This window comes from Rhamphochromis longiceps, linkage group LG19 (assembly GCF_057381845.1).
Source record: "Rhamphochromis longiceps isolate RC_006_pf linkage group LG19, R_longiceps_female_GT1.1, whole genome shotgun sequence".
Lineage (NCBI taxonomy): Eukaryota > Metazoa > Chordata > Actinopteri > Cichliformes > Cichlidae > Rhamphochromis > Rhamphochromis longiceps.
Genome location: NC_140575.1, coordinates 21,917,237 through 21,942,362, shown reverse-complemented (window position 1 = coordinate 21,942,362; position 25,126 = coordinate 21,917,237). Strand labels below are relative to the sequence as shown.

General features: G+C 42.4%; 1 protein-coding gene across 4 annotated transcripts in view; it reads right to left on the bottom strand.

The window, feature by feature from the left end:
• ppp2r3a (protein phosphatase 2, regulatory subunit B'', alpha) overlaps nt 1-25,126 on the bottom strand; it is a 59,619-nt gene that overhangs the window by 8,469 nt on the left and 26,024 nt on the right. For 2 of the 4 annotated variants that reach the window (XM_085391102.1, XM_085391105.1), the window contains exon 2: nt 16,198-19,723. In XM_085391102.1, the coding sequence (XP_085247228.1) occupies nt 16,198-18,966 (2,769 nt within the window). In that variant the 5' untranslated portion in view covers nt 18,967-19,723. The remainder of the gene's footprint in view (nt 1-16,197; nt 19,724-25,126) is intronic. The other 2 variants (XM_085391104.1, XM_085391106.1) reach the window with 2 other exon arrangements.

Genomic DNA, 25,126 nt, shown 5'->3' with positions numbered 1-25,126 from the left:
ACCCTGCTTCAGAGCCAGTCGGTGTGTTTTTTTTTTTAAATAAAAAGAGTTTATCATCATCATCATCATCAACTTTATTTATAAAGCACTTTAAAACAACCACAGCTGACACAAAGTGCTGTACATTGGAACTGTAAAATAAAATTACATGAGATATAAATAAAAACCAAATAAAAGAAGAGTGAAATCATTAATTAAATAACTACTTCAATTAAAAGAGAAACTAAGTCTCACTGAGGTTAAAAGCCAAGGAATAAAAGTGGGTTTTAAGACGTGATTTAAAAGTGGACAGTGAAGGGGCCTCTCTAACATGCATGGGCAAATTATTCCATAATTTTGGAGCCACAATAGAGAAGGCCCTGTCCCCTCTGAGCTTCCTCCTGGATCTCGGTACCTCCAGGAGCAGCTGGTCAGCTGACCTGAGAGACCGACAGGGTGTGTGGGGATGAAGAAGCTCAGAGAGGTAAGGCGGGGCAAGACTGTGAAGGCATTTAAAAACAAACATAAGAATTTTAAAATTAACTCTAAAAGACACAGGCAGCCAGTGCAGAGAGGCTAGCACGGGGGTTATATGCTCTCTTTTTCGAGTTCCTGTTAGGAGTCGTGCAGCCACATTTTGAACCAGCTGCAGACGTGAGAGCAATGACTGACTGACCCCCACATAAAGTGAGTTACAGTAGTCCAGGCGGGAAGAAATAAAAGCATGGATCACTGTTTCAAGGTGCTGCCTCGAAAGAAAAGATTTTACTCTTGCTAGTCGCCTTAAATGATAAAAACTGGACTTCACCACTGCTCTGATTTGGTTGTCCAATTTAAAATCACTGTCCAACTTAAAACCAAGGTCAGTAACAACAGATTTAAAATAGAATTCCAGGGATCCTAAAACAACAGAGGAGGACTCAGAGGTACCACTGGGTCCAAACACCAACACTTCTGTTTTCTTTTTATTAAAATTTAAAAAGTTTAGAGCCAACCAAGCTTTAATGTCATCTAGACATGTCAAGAGAGGTTTTATGGAGATGCCATCCTTGTGTTTTAGTGGCAAATAAATTTGGCAGTCATTGGCATAACAATGAAATGAGATCCCATGCCTTCTAAGGATAGAACCCAGAGGCAATAGATACAGTGAAAAGAGCAGTGGCCCTAAAATTGAGCCCTGTGGGACGCCGCATGACAGAGGAGCAGAAGACGATTCGTAACCGAGAAGGCTGACAGAGAAAGTTCTATCTGACAAATAAGACCTAAACCAATTAAGTGCAGTGCCACCAATACCCACTACATCATGTAATCGAGAAATTAGAATATTGTGGTCTACAGTGTCAAAGGCAGCAGTTAGGTCAAGCAAGACAAGAACAACATGGTTACCAGAATCACATGCCAGAAGAATGTCATTAAAAACCCTTAATAATGCAGATTCTGTGCTGTGAAGGGTTTTAAAACCTGATTGAAAAACCTCAAAGATTCCATTTTCATCTAGAAAATCTTTCAGTTAACTAAAAACAATTTTCTCTAAAACCTTGGAGACTAAAGGCAGCTTGGAAATAGGCCTATAGTTCGCTAAAACTGTGATCAAGGCCAGGTTTCTTAAGCAGTGGCTGTACTACTGCATGTTTGAAATTTGCAGGAACCATACCAGAAGACAGACTGCTGTTAATAATGTCAAGGACATACTGTTGTATACTAGAAAACATTTCTTTAAAGAATTGTGGAGGGACAGGATCCCGTGGGGAACCTGTGGGCTTAATATGGTGAACCACATCCTCTAAAGTGGAGAGCGTCACAAGCTCAAACTGAGTGAAAACAGCAGCGCAAGGGACAGAGAAAGAGGGGTCAGAGTCAGGAGCTGTGATAAGAGCCCTGGTGGTGACAACCTTTTCAATAAAAAAAGTTCAGAAAATCATTGCAAATCTCAGGAGAAACTTCCAAACAGGCATTCAAAAGAGTATTAAGAACAGTGTCAATGGTCCTAAATAACACACGTGGGTTATGACAGTTGGAAGAAATAATATTTGCAAAATATTCCCTTTTTGCCTCTTTAACAGTGTTCTGGTAGCGATGCCAGCAGTCTTTTAGAATTTGAAATGATACATGCAGTTTATCCTTTTTCCACCTCCGACATTCCCTCTTAACAGCACGACTGCTCTGAGTTTAAATCATTCATCCAGCTCTTTGTCAGTAAAACAAAATCACAAATCCAAAGCAACTACTGACAATCTTCCATAATACAAGGTGATGTGGTTATCCCGCTAAGTTTCTCAAACAAAATCATCAGCTTACTGTCACATGAAAGAAAGAACAAACAGCAGCTCCTCTTAAGAACTGAGAGGATGAAAAAGGAACCGTTCGGCATTTTTACTCGACTTACAGATTCTCAGAATAGATGAATTATTAATATAAAAAAAAAAAAAAAAACAGTAAATCCTTACATTTGAGAAGTAGTAAAAACAAGGAACCAAGATTTCAGTTATCAAATTGTATTAAAGTAATCACCTCTGCATCTAGTTTTCTGCAATCAATAATGCAGAAGTAGCAGTTGAATTTTTGGAAGTAATAGATTTACTGCTGTCTGTTTCTATGCTCTTTAATGTATGGACACCAACGGTTAGTAGCAATATCCAAATGTGAAATATCAAACCACATTACTGCTCCTGAATGGCGATTGAATAGATACATGGACAGTACAGACAAATTTCCTCGGATGGTAATAGCTAATTAACAGTGAGAATAAATAGAGCATAAACTGTCAGCAGTGTGTCCTCGAATGCTCCCTGAAAGGCTTCCCTTAAATTTACCAAGGCTGAGCTAAAACCCTTTCGATGCCAAGCAACACCAATCTGAAGCCGAACACAGAGGGGATCCCTCAGGATGTACAGGGTGACCCATTTTAAATCTGTCCAGCTCAAATACCTAGAAGTCTAGGACAGTACACAAGATATCTGCACATACTGTACTTGATGCATCATGACTGCCACTAACCGTTTTTCTACTATTGTATTTGTTCCATTTGTGACACTATTGTTTCTTCCAGTTTGAGCCATACTGCATACAGAAAGGTTCAGTGTGCATGCATGTGTGTGAGTAGCTTTCCAGAAAAATAAATGAGTCACCTTGTATTTTAGGGTAACTCCTCTCAGATCCCTGTGTGCCCTGCTGAATTCTTTGGAACAGCTGGGATCCATACTGAAGCCAGGGTTGCATACCGATCCCACACACAGATACAGATACTGTCACATGCACACATTGTCTAATGCTAGCTACCTATTACCTCCATGCTTCAGAGGGAAACATTATACAGCAAATATATTGTATCACTCAACAAATGTGCACTAGAGTCTCACCAGCCTATTATCTCATGTGAAATCCCACCCTGCTTTTTGACCCTTTCTTCTTTTTTTTTTCTACTTTCTTTCATCCTGGTCAATGAAAGGGAGTTCATTCTCTCCACTTCCTCTGCACAACCTCTTCAGCTGTAGCAATGAGCTTGTGTTATCATAAATCTCTGTATAAAGAGTTACAGTACTTGTGTGAGAGTGTAATGGGAGCCAGAAAGGAATGCCACCAGGCAGCTGTGTGCTCTTTTCCTGTGACTGACAGTCAGTGTAACCCTGCCCTGTCAAAATTGCTCCGTTTGGTCCTAAAACCCTTGTTCTTAAATCTTCAATTTTCCTCCTGGAATCTTGAATGTTCTGTGATGATTAGCCTGCTATTAAAGATTTAAAAAAAATAACAGAAAAAATGAATAAAAACAACCAATTTACTAAGCTATACAAACTGTAAAACTCCAGTGACGGTCCATGGCAGTACGTATGAAGTTAGTGAGCTCAGGTGACATGAAAACACTCACTGGGACAAACTGTTCCTACAAGAAGGGACACATGAGGCCAACAGAAATGCAACGTCAAGGCAGAATTTTGACTAGTTAATTACTCAACTTAAATTAAATAATTAAATAGCGTAGAATTTCATATTCAAGCTGTACTTATAATCAGCTTGAATATGAAAATCTATATGAAATGGATCTGATAACTGAGCATAGACAAGACAATGTGCTTGTGTAGTTTCTCTTTCCAAGCATGTCAACATCTTTTAATTTAGTTGTTTTAATTAAAAAAGGAACAGCTAAATTGTATTCATTACACCACAATATTCTAAACAAATAGCTGGTGAACTTAATTGAGTATTAAGGAGCTAAACAAGCAAATGTTTCCCTCATGTTGGACCAAAACATCTGATACCGACTATATATCAGATGTATCCTTCTGACACTGACTCAATATCAGATGAATGCAATAATAGAGAATGTATCCACCTGGTTCTGAACTCAAACAGTGGGACCAGTTAGATCAGACAGACTGCTCTGACAACAGGATGATCCATTGGGAAAGACTATTTGGTCATCTTATCAAGTATGTTGCACATCAGCAATCTACTCATAGCCCCTTACATGTCACTTTGAATATGTTCTAAGTTGTAAAAAAAGGATTTGTTGTTGTTGAGCATCCTGCATCCTTCCTGAATATATTTGGTTCGAACCTACTTTTTCTTACACAGACAGGAGAAAAAGAAGCATAACAGTGAAGAAACTCTGGCGGCTGATGGAAGTTTAACAGGAACAAAAGGCAACGTAACAGGTGTGTGTGTGTGTGTGTGTGTGTGTGTGTGTGTGTGTGTGTGTGTGTGTGTGTGTGTGTGTGTGTGTGTGTGTGTGTGTGTGTGTGTTATGTCTGCAAGCTTTTCTCTGCCCACCCCTCAGATCTAATCCAGCCACACAGCCACAGAAACAGGTGAGTCAGCGGCCTTCACAACACTGATCAAATAAATGCACGATGGGAAGCACAGCAGGTCAGCTGTCGAACAACAACTGCCGCCTTCATCCGACTGTTGGCACACTTGACACGCACACGTGTGCTCCTGCAGTCTTTACTAGTGCATTGATACATGTCTCTAATTTGTCAGGGCATATTACACATGTGGTTGTGTGCGGGTGTGGACGTGCGCCTTGATGTGTTCACTTAACAGGAACCAAGTCTTTCAGAGCAGCTTAATAGTGTGAACATGACAACTTCCTAAACACACACACACCTGCTCTATGAAACTGCCTGTCCGCTGTGTAAAATTATCTGTGTAAATATAGCCACCGATTTCACGTTTATTTCTGCTTCAGGCACCAGGCAGACTTAACACACACACACACACGACAACAAACATTGAGAAAGACATGTTTGTCAAGTCAAAATTAAATTTACTTGTAAAGCTATAGCCAACCATTTACTGTTTAACTGGACTGCTTAGATATTCTAATATGGAAATGTTCTGACACAATTTACTACTATCATAATAATAATGTGATAATGACCTTATAGTTCTTTATACAGCATTTAAAAAAAGGCTTAAATTACTGAAATATCCATGCACACTTTTAAGTACATAGGAGAATTAAAGCAATTATTTTATCATTGGCAAGTGTGCACAGTTATGCATACCAGTCTCATAATTTTATGTAATGTTATTTCTAATTCTTGCAATGAAACCAACTAGGACAAATAAAGTTTCAACTTGAACCCGATACACATGGAACAGGCTACTATCGCCTCTCCATCCATCTGATTATACACACACACACTCACTTTAGACCAGGCCTGCCAAATGCCATCTCCATGGTGACAACCCTTTCCCTGGATCGAGTGTAGGGAGGAATGCTCCCAGGGTTCCCGTGCCAACAGTGGAAAGCAGAGTTCACATCGCTGCTCTATTCTTTACACCCATTCTCTCTTCCTCTCAAGAAGAACACACACGCATGCATACAAACACACTGATACATGCGCGCCCACACATACAGTTACCTTGGGAACCTCCTCTCTAAACTTGGAAGAATGAACCGAGTTAAACTCCCGCTTCTGTGATAGACAAAGTTAATCAGTGCTGGCTACGGTCTAACTCACATCCCAATCACAGGAAGGCAACATGGGAGCAGTTAAAAACACAGCTGCTCTAATTGTCTGACTGGAATCAGACACTGACACTGATATTACACAGCTAAAAGTCCAGTTATTTTTTGTCAACAAAAAAAATAATAAATCCTAATACATACATAACAGGGACTTGTATTTATAAGATTTGGATATGTCTGAGATTACCTATAAACTAAATAGAGCCCTATATTTTCTATTCTGAGTGTCTACAAATCTTCATAAACAGATATTAAAGAAGATACAAAGAGATAATTTTCCACGTGTTAGATCTGTGATGCTTATATGCACTTTCTCGCTAAATGGTTACATGGCATGGAAATGTAAAACATTAGCATGCAATTTTAACTCAATATAAACTGCCCGAGTGGTCACAGAAGGGGACTCCTAATGTTACGAAAATATTTATAGAGGTTTAGTGTCAATTTTTTACTTATTTCTGGGAAACTTGCCAGACAAGCTACATCTGAAAAATTACACAGTGAACCATTTCCCTTATCTGGGAAAACCGCCTGTCAACAACTAATGCTTAATAACAACAAACTCCAGTCCTTCACTGGCATTTATTTTTATACATATGGCTAACAGGGCAGGTTTTGCATTACATTTCCCATGGCTATCTTAGGATTTAGAGCAAGTGAGCTAATCCTACATCAGCAATAGTTTTGGTCCTCAGCATGGAGCTACAGTGAGGGAGCTGTCACTAGAGTGCAGCAAGAGACCTCAAACCACCAATACCAGAGAAGATCAGTCCTGCTTCCTCTATAATTATTTAAATATATAATATTTTGGAATATTAAAAACAAAACTCTGTACATGACACTCAGATAGCACTATAGCATGCACACAACGGATATAATCCTAAATTGCAGCTCATTTAAAAACCAACAAAGAAACATTAGCGAAAAGGAAACTGCTTTCTTCTAACATGCAACATAAGAAAATATATATATCAGTCTGTGTCGACATAATATCAGACAAAAGGTAACATTTCTCTCATACCAAGTATATTGCACCACTGTCCTTCCAACTGTATAACTGTGAAAATGTCGCAATCAGTGGAGATTATGTTTAAACATGGAGCAGTTTTCTCTAAAAAAGAAGCAATATTGCAACAAAAATAGTTAAGTATAGCAGTTTCATTGGTAAATTAATTTTCTAGTTGTATATATCAGTTAGTTCACAGATCCTCCTGTAGATGATGCTATAGGCCTTATTAATTTCAACAAACCAGGGTGAAATCAGACTGCAAGCTTACAAAGTACTTTATGGTATGGTTGGGCCTTACAGTCACTAGGGGGTAGCAGCTGTCTAACGGTTATCACTTGTGAGCAGTTTGTCACTTAAATTAGACTGTGACCATGCACCTGACAGAAGATGCTTGTTTCTGCTGCCATTGACCTTCTTGGCTCTGCTTCAAAATGTGTGAAATGACCCGATGGAGTTAGAGGTCAGGATGAAGAAAAAGGAGTCCAATAACTCAGTTATACTACACATCTCTGGGTTGCATTCCACTCTTTTTGAATTCCTTCTGTGCCTCCTGACTTAACAAGCACACATACATTTTCAGTGAAGACATCCAAACATGTTTGTTTTGGCCAAGCGGTGAGAGTATTTTAGCGCTGAGGGAGTTTTCTGGAGAAATCCCACAGGACATTCTGGGTGGAATTGGGTGAAGGGTGAGTTCAAAGGAAAATGAGGGAGGGGAAGAGTGGGGGCTAAATAGGTAGACTGGAAGTAGATGGGTGGGGGTAGGTGACACCCAAGCTCCCACCGAGTCATGGTGTTCTGGAACATTGGCAAACTCTTTCAAGAGGAAAGAAACACACACACACACACACACGGTCACACCCACATCAACACAGTCACATAAACCTAAATCTCCCCCTGGTGCCATGATTCTAAGAGGGAGTCCCCATTAGCCAATCGCACTGCAGAACTGATATTCTGGGGTAGGGGAATCCCACCGCCTACCTAATACTAATAAACATGTTGTGCTGGTTTTCATGGTGACCCGGCAGGAGGCCCAAAAACTTGCACACTGGTGACTCTTGCTGAGATTAAAACCTTTCAGATGAATAAGTACAGTTCCTTAAAAAAGTCAGGCGTGTGGATTGGTGCGTATGTGTGCAAATGAACACGCACACTGCAGCTGAGGACATCACACTGACAAAAGCACTTGGATCACAGCCAACCTTGCACTAGGGAGTGGTGAATTATGATGTCAGATGCTTAAAAGTGCTCTCTGTGCAAGTGTGTGTATGCCTGTGCATATGTGCGCACTAAAAAAAAAGGATCATCCAGCCAAATGAGCTCCACCAAGTTGATAGTATGAACATGATCTGATTCCATTGTCTATACCTTGGTGGTATGAACTGTATTGGGAAAACTCTTCCTACACATAGCAACCTATTATCCTGTCTTTCAAGAGCACTGTATGCGTGCTTAAATGAAAGCATTCAACTGTGTGCTTGTGCACCTTGGCCAAGGTCCCCGCTGTGACCTTATTTCCTGTGGAAGGAGCTGAGGAATGATGTCACTCTCTGCTGACCCAGAGTCAACAACTGGGAGCTGCAGATTCCCCCCCCCTCCCCCCCACTTTAGATGCACTTTGCATTTCTCCTTCCCAAAGCCAACTGCTCAGGAAACCAAAAAATAATTTACTTTATATCTCCATGCTTCTCCTTATCGTTCCTTCCATACTCTTTCAAAACTGTCTGAACCAAAAGAAGTTGCCGATTTCTGTTTTAAAAGGTCAACAGTGCACTTTCCTCTTCTGGCTAAAAAGTCAGATAGGAACACTCAGCCATCTCTTTATAATAAGCTGATATATGGTGAATCACCATTGAGCGGTACTCTGATGAATACTTTCACAAAGGCTCTGAATAGCAGGCAATATTGCATTTTTACTTCCCATCTGCATACACTGAGCTGAGTACTCATAACACCAGTCTAATCACAAGCCTATTTTAAGTATGTTAACTGTGCTGTCAGCGAATGAGTTTATATACAACCCCCAATTCCAAAAACACATTTTACATTCCTCTCCGTGAATCGCTGCCTTATTGTGGTGGAGGGGTTTGTGTGTCCCAGGGATCCCAGGGGCTATGTTGTCTGGGGGCTTTTGCCCCCTGGTAGGGTCTCCCATGGTAAATTGGTCCTGGGTGAGGGACCAGACAAAGAGCGATTCAGAAGACCCTTATGAAGAAAACATCGAGGGAACAGTTTACCCTGCCCAGGATAGGGTTACTGGGGCCCCACCCTGGAGCCAGGCCCGGGGAGGGTGCCCGAGGGCGGGCTGGGGTGGGTATTCTAATATCCCCTCGGCTTGCTGCCGGTACGTTGGGGTTTTTCCCGGTGGATGAGAGGGTTTGTTCCCTGCGCCTTAGGGTCGGGGAACGGGTCTTGACTGTCATCTGCGCTTATGCGCCGAGTGGCAGTTCAGAGTACCCAGCCTTCTTAGAGTCCCTGGGTGGGGTGCTGGAAGGTGCTCCACCTTGAGACTCTGTTGTCCTGCTGGGTGACTTCAATGCTCACGTGGGTAATGACAGCGAGACCTGGAGGGGCGGGATTGGGAAGAACGGCCTCCCTGATCTGAACCCGAGTGGTGTTTTGTTATTGGACTTCTGTGCAAATCACAGTTTGGCCATAACAAACACCTTGTTTGAACATAAGAGTGTCCATAACTGCACGTGGCACCAGGACGCTCTAGGCCGCAGGTCGATGTTCGATTTTGTAATCGTATCACCAGACATGCGACCATATGTTCTGGACATTCGGGTAAAGAGAGGGGCTGAGCTGTCAACTGATCACCACCTGGTGGTGAGTTGGATCAGGTGGCGGGGGAGGTCGCTGGACAGACCTGGTACACCTAAACGCGTAGTGAGGGTGTGCTGAGAATGTCTAGCAGAGGCCCCAGTCCGCGAGATCTTCAACGCACACCTCCGGCAGAGCTTCAACAGCATTCCGAGGGAGACTGGGGACATTGAGTCCGAGTGGACCATGTTCAGCGTCTCCATTGCCGAAGCTGCTGCATTGAGCTGTGGCTGCAAGGTGGTTGGTGCCTGCCGTGGTGGTAAGCCACCAGACTGAAGAAGGAGTCCTATCGGGCTTGGTTAGCCTGTGGGACTCCGGAGGCAGCCGACAGGTATCGACAGGCCAAGCGGAATGCGGCTCGGGCAGTGGCTGAAGCAAAAACTCGGGTGTGGGAGGAGTTCAGAGAGGCCATGGAAAAAGACTTTCAGACTGCCGCGAAGAGATTCTGGCAAACCGTCAGGCGTCTCAGGCGGGGAAAGCGGTGCTCTACCTGCACTGTGTATAGTGCTGGCGGAGCGCTGCTGACTTCGACTGAGAAAATTGTCAGGCGGTGGAAGGAATACTTCGAGGACTTCCTTAATCCCACTGACACGTCTTCCGAGGAGGAAGCAGAGTCTGGGGATGAGGGGAATGACCCGCCAATTTCCAGAGGCGAGGTCACTGAGGCAGTTAAACAACTCCTTGTTGGCAGAGCCCCTGGTGTTGATGAGGTCCGCCCCGAGTTCCTGAAGGCTCTGGACGTTGTAGGGCTGTCCTGGTTGACACGCCTCTACAATGTTGCGTGGCAGTACCCCTGGACTGGCAGACCGGGGTGGTGGTCCCCATCTTTAAGAAGGGGGACCGGAGGGTGTGTTCCAACTACAGGGGGATCACACTCCTCAGCCTCCCTGGGAAAGTCTATGCCAGGGTGCTGGAAAGGAGAGTTGGGAGTTTGCCCAACCAGTCTACATGTGTTTTGTGGACTTGGAAAAGGCATTCGACCGTGTCCCTTGGGGTGACCTGTGGGAGGTGCTGCGGGAGTATGGGGTGTCTGGCCCATTGCTACGGGCCATTCGATCCCTATACAACCGTTGCAAGAGCTTGGTTCGCATTGCCGGCAATAAGTCGGACTCGTTCCCGGTGGGTGATGGGCTCCGCCAGGGCTGCCCTTTGTCACCGATTCTTTTCATAATTTTTATGGACAGGATTTCTAGGCGCAGCCAAGTGGCGGAGGGCTTTCACTTCAGTGGTCTCAGAATCTCATCTCTGCTTTTCGCGGATGATGTGGTTCTGTTGGCTTCATCGGGTGGGGGCCTCCAGCTCGCACTGGAATGGTTCGCAGCCGAGTGTGAAGCAGCGGGAATGAGGATCAGCACCTCCAAATCTGAGGCCATGGTTCTCAGCTGGAAAAGGGTGGAGTGCCCACTCCAGGTCGGGGATGAGTTCCTGCCCCAAGTGGAGGAGTTCAAGTATCTCGGGGTCTTGTTCGTGAGTGATGGGAGAAGGGAGCCGGAGATCGACAGACGGATTGGGGCTGCAGCTGCAGTAATGCGGACGCTGCACCGGTCCGCCGCTTCCTCCGAATGTTGGCTGGCCTCTCCCTTAGATATAGGGTGAGAAGTCTGGCCATCCGGGAGGGGCTCAGAGTAGAGCTGCTGCTCCTCCACATCGAAAGGAGCCAGCTGAGGTGATTCGGGCATCTGACAAGGATGCCTCCTGGGTGCCTCCTGGGGTTGGTGTTCCGGGCATGTTCCGCCGGGAGGAGGCCCGCCGGGAGGAGGCCCCCCGGGGCAGACCCAGGACACGCTGGAGAGATTATATCTCTCAGCTGGCCTGGGAACACTTTGGTGTTCCCACGGATAAGCTGGAGGAGGTGGCTGGGGAGAGGGAGGTCTGGGCTTCTCTGCTTAGGCTGCTGCCCCCGCGACCCGGCCCCGGATAAAGCGGATGAAGATGGATGGATGGACATTTTACATTTTATGTATAATGTAAATTAAAACAGAATGCAAGGATTCACAAGTGTCATAAAGCCATATTTTATCCACAATACTCTTCCATTAAAAATGTTAGCTCATTTTGACAGGAGTGAGACAACTCAAAAAGTTGGGATGGAGGCAACTATTGTCTGGAAATTTAAGTGATACTAAAAAGAAACAGCTGGAGGAACATTGTGCGACTATTAGCTTAATTGGCAACAGATTAGTAACATGACTGGGTATGAAACGAGCATCTTAGAGAGTTAAGCACAAGTTCACAAATCTGCAAAATCTGCATTTATAAATTGTGAAATGGATTCATTCAGATAAGACGTTTTACAATTCAAGTCATAAAGAAAGTCAGTAAATGGTCAGTAAAAATCACAAAGAATATAGATTATAAATGAAACCATGCAAAACATGGCAAATATTAAGGGAAAATGACTAAATTCTACAAAGTATGGGAAGAGGTGTGTACAATCTGGCATAGAGAAAGTAATAGTCTACTATGGAAAGAATTTGACTTTAAACTAAAAATGTGGTATTTAAATACACCTCTCATAATCTCATCATATGTGAAAGAAATTAAAGTGGAACTGTGTTGGAGGAAATGTGGGAAAACCAGACCACTCACATATTTTTTGAGACTGTCCAGTAATCAAAGGACTCTCGAATAGGGTCAAGAAGAAACCGATCAAATCTTACCCCATTAGACCCACTGATTTTTCTTTTGGGAACTACTGTATACATAGGGAGACATATAGCTCAGACCAAAGGTGCATTAAAAAAATTAAAAACCTGTGAAGACTTTGAATATTTCTACCGTATGTAATATTTTCAAAAGATACCAAGTATTGAAAGAAAACTCTGTGCACATGCCTGGGATGTTCAGGCCCTCACACAATACTGCACGGAAAAACAAGAATGATTCTGTCATGGAAATTACTGCATGGGCTCAGGAGCACTTCCAGAATTCACTGTCTGTGAACACAGTTCACTGTGCCATAAGGAAATCCAGGTTAAAGCTCCATTAGCAAAGAAATGTCCAGTCTTTTCCTGCAAACTATATTTAAAATGAACTGAGGAAAAGTGGAAAACTGTTCTGTGGTTAGACTAATCGAAATTTAATATTCCTTTTGGATCTAGCATCCTCCATACTCAGGAAAGGGACCACCCAGCTTGTTATCAGTGCCTAGTTCAAAAGCCTGGATCTGTGATGATATGAGGATGTATTAATGGCTATGGAATTGGCAGCATGCCAATCCTGAAATACTGGAATTCCATCCAGATGATGCCTTTCTCGGGGAAGGCCTTGCAAATTTCAGCAAGACAATACTAAACCACATAATGCACTATTACAACAATAAGGCTTCATGGTAGAAGAGTCCAGGTGCTGTCCAGACCATGTTGAAAAATTCTGCACATCATGAAACAAAAAATAGGACAAAGAAGATCTAGGACTGTTGAGCAGCCAAAATCCTATAGCAGAGTGGGACAATGGGACAATATTCCTATTTAAAAAGTCTAGCAGCTGATCTCAGTTCCCAGAAGTCTGAACTGAATGGGGAAGCTACACAGTGGTAAATTGCTCTGTCCCAACTCTTTTGAGACATACTGTTGCCATCAAATTTAAAATGAGCTAAAGACCAATGTTAATCTTGTTAATCTGTGACACATCTGCAGAAGTTGGTAAAACTACTTAAACCAGCAGTGTGTTAATTAAACTATCAGAGTGACAGCTATAGATCCAGTCAGTGTCTGCAAGCAATTCCACCATTAACTGTACTGAAGCAATGCCACTAGAACAAAAATTAGGTTACATTTACCCACCAGTGAATGTTGTCTCATTTTAAAATACATCTTACCATGTTACCTAAAATTTGGCTCCATACTGTAGTGGTTTACTTATATGCCTAACAAGCAAAAGACCTCTGGTTTAAATATGGGAGGAGAAACAAAGGGCTTCCAGTGTAAAAATCTGCCAAATCAAACGTTCACTGTGGCCAACCCATTGTGAACAAGGGAGGAGCCGAAAGCAGCTTTTATTATATTACCTAAAAACAGAGAGACAGGAATAGAAAGAAAGCCCATTCAAAGCCCATTGCCCTTAAAGTTAATTGACTCTCACCATCACATCTCCCCACTATGAGTGTTACGGCTTTGCCTCTGATTTATATCAGTCAGCTTTCCTGTCATGATGGAGATTAATGGGTGTGTTCTGACAGGTGCAGAAAGCCCTGTATTAGTCTGTCAGCAGCAGAATCAACAATAAACATGCGTAAAGCAGAGATGAAGATACTACTGCCTGGGGCCTGCGTCACCATAGAGGGCTTAGCAGAACTTCCCAGTGAAGCTATGGCAGTGCCAAGCGAAACAAAGCTACAAATGTTCAACGTGGAGTGTGTGGTTCATTGCAGTTGTGTGAGTGCATTTTCTCACTTGTGCATGAGGGGGCTTGTCTTGTTTACAGTTTGATTGGCAGTTTAATGCATTGCAGGGCGGGGTTGGCGCTGAGGAATATTAACATAATTCCCAGAGTGCCAGAATTGGTATTGGGTGTCGAAGAGCTATTCCAAACTCAGCTGTGACCCACAGTAGCACCGGGTCATCTTACCCATGGGCCAACAAACAGACAGCCAGACAGATGCACACACACACAGTTGATCAGACTCCGATATTCATCACGTTTAACTCAAACAAATTTAATGCATGCATGAACACACATGTAAATGCACACATGTATGAACATCTGGACATGTAATAAAGCCTAGGTGTGCATAACACATGCTCACATGCTTACACGCACACAAACATGCACACACATGCACGTATGCCGGTCCATTTACACTGTGGCGACAGTGAGTCTGTTAACGGGATGCCATAGTACAGAGGGGTGGACAGATTTAGGTCTCCCTCACACCTAGCTGTGCCAGGGGTGGAGGGGGTTGTAGGGTAATGATACCATTAACGCTTGTTGTGCCAACAACCCAACCCTCCCCCCACTTCCTCCAGTGCTCCAATGAGCACCTCCCATTGGGTTTCTCTGCTCTCCACGCAGCAACAACAGTTATTCACCTCTCCCAAAATAAAACAACAGCCAATCACAGGGTTGGAAGACAAGAAGTGATCAGTACGGACATAATCCTTGACCGCAGGTGAAAGAAGGACACTGAGAAGAGAAACAAAAGTAGACCTATAAGCCAGAAAAATGAAAAACGGAGAGAGTTTAACTGCAAGAAATGTGGGAGCAGATAAGCAGAAAAAACAAAAACAAAAAAGGGATGGATAGGGACACAGAAGCTGGAGGAGGAAGGAGATTGTGTAATGATGTGTTCGGGTGCTGGCTGTTCCGTTCTTACTGTGGCAGCTACCATGGTAACCTCATAAATAGGTGCCCTACATATCAGCAGGGCATAAGGTTACACAGCTCAGTAAATAAACACACATAAACAGCAGAGGAAGCGTGATGAGGAGAAGGATGGTTGGAGCGAGAGAGGAAAAATAAATTAGTAAGAGAAAAATGTCAAATATAGAGGGGAATAAATGACAACAATGATTTGATTCCTCTGTGTTGATGATAATGTGCGTTTGTCTGGCATGCATAATTACCTAAATCTACAATTTGCAGTAGAACATCCACATTAGGGACTGGCTGAGGTAACACTGCCTTTTTATCATCATTAACTCCAGCTTACGCGCAGACACAGACAAAAAAATTATCAAGTTCTAGTTCCCTTCTCTTTTCCTCTGTAGCACAACTGCAATTTACCGTTACATTTTCCACAGTAAGAAAAACAAAGTCTACACACATGCATACGCCTGCACACACATACAATTACAGAACAAAACAAGTTCAAAACCAGGAAAAGCCAACAAAGAGCCACTCCACAACAAGGAGCTATTCTGTTCTGTGATCCAAAGCCTCAACTTTTTTGATTCAAGCCAAGATAGAGTAACTGTAACAGCATGTTAATTAGAGCTAATTAATACCACCAATTACAGCAGCATCAGTCCGGTTGTGCCACAGCAATGAAATCCTCAGTTTATTTTCAGTCTAATGCTAATCAGCCTGTGTGGTCCCTCTATGTCTATCCCTCAGTCAGGCGCCCTCATACTGCACCTAAATGGATCAACAGTAACATTTAAAAGCACAGATGGCACATTTTTATATACATCAATGAACATAAATTAACCCAGAGTTGCACTGCATGTAGCAATCTTTCCAACATGACAAATTCCCAATCAGTGGACTGCACCTGTAATGGCACCGTCTTGGAATAAGTACTTCATATTACTCAAGCCCTTGAAACACCCATTTCTTTATTTCCTAGCAGCAGCTTGAAATGCAATAATAATAAAACAAATCTCACAGCACCAATAAACTATTTTCTGAAATGTTCATGTCTTTGATTGTCTGTTAGATTATGCATTTGTGAGTGTGACTTTGGAACACTTACTTTAATGACCTCTGGAGTCTGCTGGATAAGAAGGGTTGAGCCAGCATCTCTCAAAGCAGTATGTTCACCAACAGCAACGGTAGCACTTGCTGTGGTTGGCGTAGCAACAGGAGCTGGAGCTTCAGGTGCGGCCACAGGTATGGTTTCATCGGAAAGCGTAGAGGAATGCAAGTTTGCAGGTGCAGAGGATATCGGGGCAGAGACTGGTTTTGAGTCATCCTCATCTGTAGACGCTTCTGGAATTTTATCCACAGACTCGACTGGAGGGTCAGGTGTAGGTGTAGGCAAAGGTTGGGGAGCACTTTCAGGTGTAGATTTAGGTGCTTGGTCAGCTGAAGCACTGCTTTCAGAATCAGATACTGCAGGTGTTGGGGCAGGTGAAACTTCAGGTGTATTTGCCAAGGTGTGTTTTATCAGTGTATCTGAGATTGCATCTGTATGTACAGTTGGAGCGGTGGGAGCAGCTGGTGGGTTTGTGCTCTCCAGAGGAGTATCAGCCCTGCCAGCGGTGGCCAGTGTATCCTGCAGGAGCCTCATCACCTCCCGCTCCTTTCCACTGTTCCTCTCAGCACTCCCTGTGCTCCCTGCTCCGGAATCCACCAGTTCTTGGGCAAAACTCTCAATGCTCTCAAGGATTCTCAGCAACAATGCCCCATCCTCCTCCTCTCCTGCCACATTTTCACTCCTCTCTTCTTTAGGAGGAGTGAAACTCTGGGGAGTTCTGGAGCTAATGCCGTTCATGGTTAAGTGGCTGTCTGGCTTTGAGACTTGGAACAGAGCCATTTTGGGTTGAGTGAAGGACTCACTGGAGGTGATCCCCTGGCTCCCATCTCTCTTCCTGGTTTTGGCTGGAAGTGGAGGCTCTGTCTTTCTGGGATGAGTCATACTTTGAGAGAGATTCTCCAAGTCCATGAGCAGCTTGTCAATGTCATCATTCCTGTGTGCAGCAGCTTTGGGTGCAGAGACTGTTAGTGACGCAGAGGAAGGCCAATTTGAGCCATAGCCAGAGCTGACTGGCAAATTATTTGAAGAGTTATAGAGCGTGTGTGTTTGGGACAGGTGCATGTGTTGCCCCATCATAGTCCCACTTTTGCTCTGGCTGCTGTTCATCCCTCTAGATGGAGTGTGTGTCTGCTGTGAGATTTGTTCTGGTGTCTTTCCCATATCTGCTTCCTCCTCCTCAATATAAAGAGCCTCCATGGGAGATGCTGGGGGAGTGTGTGTATAAGCTGGGGTCGGGGAGTTACGAAGAGGGGAGGAGGAGTGTGTTGGAGAGGAGCTGGATGAAGAGGATATAATGGTTGGAGGAGAGAGAGTATGTTGTGTATAAGAAGAAGTATGTGGATGTTGGATAACTCCATTAGTAAGTGGGGTAGCTCTAAGCTGGGCTGAGCTCTGAACTGGTTTGGTATGGATGGAATCTGATTTTAGAGATAAAGAAGTAGATGAGACAGAGGATGGAGCAGAAACAGAATGTGGAACAGTCTTTGGGATTGGAGGAGAGAGCACCACATCTTCATAGCGAGGAGGTTGTTCATTGCCAAATATCGGCGAATAAGGTCCCTGCTGGATGGAGTGAAGAGTGTTAACCAGTTCAGCCAAATCACTGTGCCCGCTTCCAGGTGCACCCTGTCCACAGCCTCCAAAACCTCCAATTCCTTCCAGCTCCAGAGGCAATCTCTTAAGATAGGAACTGAGACGAGTCATCACAGCCCGATACACACTGTCAGGGCTTGCTTCCCCATCCTCTGGGCCTCCACCAGCTTTGTGTTTGATGCACTGTTTGATTATGTCAGTGCATTTCTTAAGGTCTTCAGAACATTTAAGCAGAATATCAAGGCAGGCACGTATGTCTTCGCCACCTGCTCCGCCAGTAGCTGCCTCCGCTCGCGTCTTCTCCAGCAGACGGGCAATTAAGTTCTCTTCTCCTAGGGTGTTGCGGTACAGGGAGGCCACTGTGTTCAGACTTTGGTCTAATGACCCAATACTCGTGAGGCTGTTTGTTGAGCCACCAGCAACTTTGGTGATGGACGACATGGTGCCTGGGTTGCCCTTAATCTTCGTTTCCTCTAGCACCGTTCCTTTCCCTTGCACAAATGGTGGCAGGTTCTCATCATTAGAAGAAGCCGTGCCATTTGTCATACCGTTAGTAGTTGCATTTGTGGTAAGGTTGGAGCTGAAGTGGCCATAAATAATCTCCAGGTCGGTGGAGCGACGACTAAAAGAGTCAGGACGGACTTTACGGCCTTTCCGGAAGGTGATGTGGCTGGAGGATGAGAGGCGGAGCTTATCAAATGAAAACTCCTTGAGTTTACCACTGGCCAGGTTGATGGCTTCTTCGGTAATATCCTTCAGACTGCCAGAGGAGGTCATACTCCCAGTCGATGCTCCACCACCAGAGGTCTTCTTACCACGCCATGTTGGGCTCTCTTCTCCTAAAGATAAATTGCCACTGCTGCCTGCCCTCTCTAGGCTCCCATTATGAGTACTATCCATGGCAAGACAAACTTTAGCATGGTTAGGAAGCTGCTGAGCAATAATGTTGCGGGAGTGTATGGGCGAGCTGTTAAGGTCATTGTATTGAGGGTCAGGTGCAACAAGGAGCTCAGAACAGGTGCCACGGTGTGCAACAGTGCAGTCCAAGCCCTGGGACAGTGCTCCACATGGCCCTGAGCAGTAGTGTACTGCATGGGAGTGAGTGCGTCGGTCTACTACCACACTGTTGTAACAGCTCACGCTGCTCACAACAACACGATAGGCTGCTGCCATGGTGACCAATGATCTTCAGGGAATAGGAAGGTCAAAATTATCGGGAAGAGTAAAACAAAAACAATCTACCAAAATTCCTCCTGAATAAAAATATATTTTTGAAACTGCTTCATGAGAAAAATAATTTATGTCCAAACACTGAATCATCTTCCTGGAAAAAAAAAGAAAAAAAAAAAAAGTCTTTCAACTTCTAGGTGCCATTTTTATGCTGTAACAAAAAAGGCTATCAAAATATATAAAGAAATGCCTACAATAATAAATGGCAAAGTCATGCTAGTCAAAGCTTTAAATAGGCAAAGAATTCTCTGTGGGCCTCTTAATAAGAGCTGTAATGTTTCACCTCTCTCCGCAGGCACCTTCCCCGTTTCCTCTCTAGCAGCAGCTCATTAGCCACTAATGATAGCTGTGGAGAATAGTGACAGCAGAGGATCCAGCTGGGGTATCACCCATCCCTACACAAAATAGCCCAAGGGGCTTAATCCAAGGCCAGCGAGGCTTTAACATTGCCCTAGCCTGGGCTCATCCCCTGGGCAACGTTGGAGAAAAAACTCTTTTTCCTATCAGAGCTCAGGACCATTCGCTGACTCCAACGCAGCTGCAAAATAGCAGGGGACTGACCACAGATGGCCAATGGCCCCTTTCTCTTTACGAGTGTGCGTCTGGGAGATCTCTCTTTCCCGTACTCCCTTACCCCGTCCGTCTTGTTCTGTCAGCAATTTGTTAGGATGAGCATGTGTTTTGGATAGGAGGACACCACCTGTGAGTAAACAAAGAGAAGAGGGGGAAGAGGGAGGAGAAAGGAGTCAGGGTGAGAAAGGGAAAACATGAGAAAAAGTAAATTATTACGACAATAATCAAGAAGTAGACAACTGTGTATTTGAGTGTTTCCATACATGTGCACATATTAGGTGTTTTGTGTGTGCAAGATGCTACAATTTCCAGTTAGTATCCAGCTGTAGCATCTTTGCTTTAAAATAAGGTAATATAATAATTCTTGTCGTGAATTGGCTATATCAGTAAAATCTGAACTGAAGCGCCATTCTAAAATAACGGTGCAGAAAGGTACCAGACATACCCAAGTTAAAAGTAGGGCAGAATGTTAAAGCAGACAGTCGTGACTCCCTGTTTCGTCAGAGAAGATCAACAAAGACTTTACTATGACCCTGCTGAGAAATCACAACTCCGCTAAAGAGAAGCAGGTGTTGTACGGGGGAGAAAAACACCTGGCGCTTTCATGTTTCCATTGCTGTTTTTCTCCATTCTTGGGCACAAATTGCATGTTTGTCAAGGAAATAAAGACGCACCACTGCATTTCCAGAGGATATTTACAATTAATAAGGAGTTTAAAATGAAAAAAATAAAACAGGACAGACTGATTTATTTTAGTGACTATAACTGTTTATTTAAACCTTACAGTGAAATATTAAATATGAAATAATAATAAAGGTTGAACTCTTTAAACTAAGATATACATCTTGGTAATCTTAATTATGCATGTATATATCCACACATATATCTGTATGCACCATTTCTTCTCCTTAAATAATGAGCAAAAGTTTGCATGGTCACACATACAGAAACTATTAACACATATGTTTTTAAAAACATTTATTTTATAGACAGATATCTCTACAGATAGCTAGATAGATAGCTAGATATAGATAGATATAGATATATATACACCATTTTTTTTAATTTTCACATATATTTTATGTGATATGCTCATTTCATCATCTTCCTGAAAATGGGATGTTATGTTCTCCGTTTCCCTGCTTCATATTCAACATATTTGCTTGGGAACATTTCTTTAAAAAAAACCCAAAACAAAACAAAAAAAACCCAACTCAGCTCATCTCTGCATTTGAGAGCTACTGGAGACATTGATCTGTACAGTAAAGGAAGTCAAGCAATAAATACCAGTCTCAGAAAGCAAACATACTGTGTAGTAGGATGGCAAACAAGGCTGATTGTTAAAATCATTTGAAGACTATGCACAAGAGTGAAAATAACTTGGCATGTGAAGACCCAGCTCAGTATTATTTCTGTCTCTCCACTCCATTTTCTACATTCCGCTTTTCTAGTTTTAGATGTCTTAGTTTCTGTATTTAATGCACAAATTTCTATTTCTCCATTTTCTTTCCCGTGCTAGAAGAACATCGCTTAGAGGCATTACATCTTACACATATGTACTCATACATATTGTATGGTCCGGACATAAAATTTAATAGTAGTATAGTGCTACTGCAGTCACAACCACAAGCATTCGTAGCATACATGAAAACAGTGTCTCAAAACCCCACGTTTGTGAATTCAGGACTGCATACTTGTGGGATTCAAGATTTTCAGAATGACCACAGGAGGGGAAAAGCACAGAAAGGTTAGAATAACTTAGACTGAGTGTGCAGACACATGATATTTAATGGGTTCTTAAGGAGATGGAGTTTCCTACTTAAATCTGTCAAAAACAAAAAACAAAAACAAAAACAAAAACAACAACAACAACAACAACTGAAAGAGAAGGAGGTGGGCTTCTGCGTAGGGGAGAGTGGGGGAGGGGGTGTTCGGTGTCTGGGTAAACAACAATTAAGAAACTGTATGGGAAAAACAAAAAACAAAAACAGGCAAATCCCCTTCCACCCCTTTCCACACACACACACACACACACACACACACACACACACCTCTGTCTTACTTTTTCCTCTCCTGTGTTTCTAACCATACACATGCAACAGCTGGATGCTGCTGAATCAGTCTCTTGGGCAGGAAGTTACATTTCCTGGCAAGCTGCTCTTGAAATGTGGACAGTCAGTTAGAAAAACATGATTACAGGATGACAATCACACACACACACACACATCCACACAAACATGTCCACTCACACTCCTTACTGTGCACACTGTGTTAAATATCTGTGTGTATAGCTTGGTAAATGACAGCTTCCCAAACTGATACTGAGCATGTAAACAAACTCCGCTGGTGTTTATAACACTGACCAGCCTACGCGCACACATACATGGATGTGAATACACCCACCCACAAGTGTCCTCACATGCCTCACTGACACATATTTCAGAAAAAGAGGATTCTCTCACACACACACACACTCTGTGTTAGTTTTTTTCGAGGCCTGCTCTGATTTATCACTAGCTAAATATTTTTTTTCTGTTGCACATATTTTAGAGGCAAGGTAGCAGAGGATGCACAGAGGTACACTGCCAGCTTCCAGCTCAAAATCAACAAGCCAAAGCTCCGAGTCAAAATCTGTACAGGAAAAGTGTGAGTTTGTTTTTAAAGTGTCTTGAACATCTTGAGGGGGAAAAAAAAACAAGATTACAAAATATTAACCAAATGCAAGTAGGTGCTTTATTTTTCCATGCTAAATCTATAAATAGAGAAATATCTTAGTCCGGATGATGTTTTCAGTTGAGGGTAAGAACAACCCTCAAGTTTAAGTTTTCTGAGATTAGATTGTTGTGTTTGTTTGGCCTATGCATTAAAAAGCACAACAAGTAGAAAGTAATGAACTTGAGTCCTTATGTTTGTGGCAACCTGTTGCCTTTTTCCACTTTTCTCTCTCCCATCCTCTCTGACTTTCTTTGGCTCTTCCTCCCATCTCCTTCTTCCACCTAACATAGTTATTTTTTCAACTTGACCTTCACCAGGAAGCATTAAATCTCTTGTCACACTCTCTAATCCTCATTTGTTATCCCATGTGTAATATACCACTGTTTTCTGTCTGTGTGGGTGCATGTGCTGTCATAGCAATAGGCCCGAGGGGCCTCCTGGGGGAGCGGGTCTTTGCGGATGAGAACATTCCCCCAGAGAGTTTTTTTTATTTATATATATATATATATATATATATATATATATATATATATATATATATATATATATATATATATATATATATATATATATATATATATATATATATATATATATATTTTTTTTTTTTTTTTTTTTTTTTTTTTTTTAACGTTCTCTCTGTATATGAACTAACTAACTCACTGCACACGCACACAAACACACATCCTGAGGCACAATTTCAGTGTTGTTATTGAGATCACACAGCGAGAACAGACCTCTGGTATGCCACACTCATACTAAACACAAGAGAGAGAGACAGATTAGTGTGGGTACTGACTTCTGCCCCATGAGGAACAACAGTTGCCTAATAAAGAGGAGTTACTGGAATTTTTTAAAATATAACTTCCCTATGAGATACACAGAAACATAAACACACAAAGATGCAAAGATGACAAACACATGCATAAATACATGTGATTAATTGTTCAAAGTGTCAGTTTTAAACACCCCCTGCTCCACTCCCTGTTTTGTAATTTCTGTCTCCATCTATTTCACTCACTGTTTGATCTTTGCAAATGTCTAATAAACTAAATGCAGTTCTGACCCACTTCTTTGCCTCCCTCTGTAATCCTCACATAAATTATTTACTCTAACTCTTTGAATCCACACACACAAGTTACAGAGTCATGTCTTTGAAAAGAGAATCAAACTTATTCTGTATCCACATTTGTTCATCAGCTCTGCGTCAGTCAACTGTTGAACTGTAATGTTCTGGCAAGAGCACAAAGGTGGAGACAAATAGATACTCTGGCAGACAGCAGTGCCCATGTAAAGTCTTGGCTACATTTTCAGTTATCATTTTCTGTGTCAGCTGCAAAGAATGGGACATCATGTATTAATTAAAGCTGAAATAAACTTTAAACTCTTTTCTCTAATAAGAAAATCTACAGTAACTTATACTGCATGTTTTAAATGTGACATATAGATATGTAAAACACAGCAGGAGATTTCTGCTGATTGTGCCAGAAGCATAAGACCATTAGCTTGAGAAAAGCTGGTGTTTTGATGGTCTAGAGCATGGAGAAAAAAAATGATCCAGTTCGTTGCTGTAAAAAAGATATACTATGTAAACCAGATGTCTGTAAACAAGCCAAAACACATAGGAAGAATCCGAGGATATCTGAGACAATAAATGATTAAGGGACAGTTAAGGTATTTGCGTCCAAAGCCCTCAAGTTAGAAAGAATATATCTGCTTGTTTAAATAAAAGATAGTGTTTTCATACATTTATGTATAAGGAATAACTCAGACAAACACAGAGATGCTTTTTAATTTGTGGAGAAAGTTTGTGAAATTTTCCAACGCTCCTACACAACACAGTTGAGGCTCTTAAAGGAGAAAATGGAAAAGGAACCACGTAAAGAGCATGTGTTCATTTTCAACATTGTATATAATTAATTTGAAGGAGTAAAGTGGTATGTGCTATCTGGCAGAGACTTGATGGTTCTCTTGTTATGTCTGCCGAAATTATTGTCTGGATGAGAACCAGGCTTACAGCACAATTCACTGCACTCTAGACAAACAAAAACGCACATACAGCTGTCAATACGAAACCGCATCTGCAGGCTTGATACAGCATGTCCCAGAATAACAGCATTGGTTTTTACAGGTCAAAACAGCAGCTAGAGCTGAAAAGAAGTAAGCTGCATGCAAGAAGATCCTGCTCAGGTTCAGGTAGGGGGAGTTTCCATTGTGAAGGCGTATTTTTTCCTCAACGGGGAGCGGAAATGGAGCACAAAGAAAGGCTTATAGTTTGGTTATACTTTGGTTTATAGTTACATAATGCCATTCATCTTAATAATATGACAAAAGTTGATCAATTTGCTTTCGATTACTTTGACCTACTAGGTAACAAATTCTAAGGACCAAATATTTACCAAGATAACTTTTTCCAACACTTGGTAGTGTATCTAGTATATATATATATAATGTTTGATTGTGTAGACAAGGAGCAAGACTAAGAAAAAAAGTAGATCGTTCCAGAGTATACTACTGTGCAAAACTTGAGCCACCCCTCATTTCTTTACTTTTTCCAAGTAATTGCTTCACATAGTTTTCAGAAATAGTTCTCCAGGCATCTTGAAGAAAATTTCTTCTATGGATGTTGGCTGTCTTTTGTTCTTTTCTATATTAAGATTACAGTCGATTCCTTCAGTAATGTTGAGTTCGGGGCTCTGGGGAGGCCGATCGATGACTTTTTGTTCTCCACTGTTTTCTATCAAGGTATGCTTTTACCTCATTAGCAGTGTGTTTGCGATAACTCATGCTGAAAAATGAATCCACTGCCAATCAG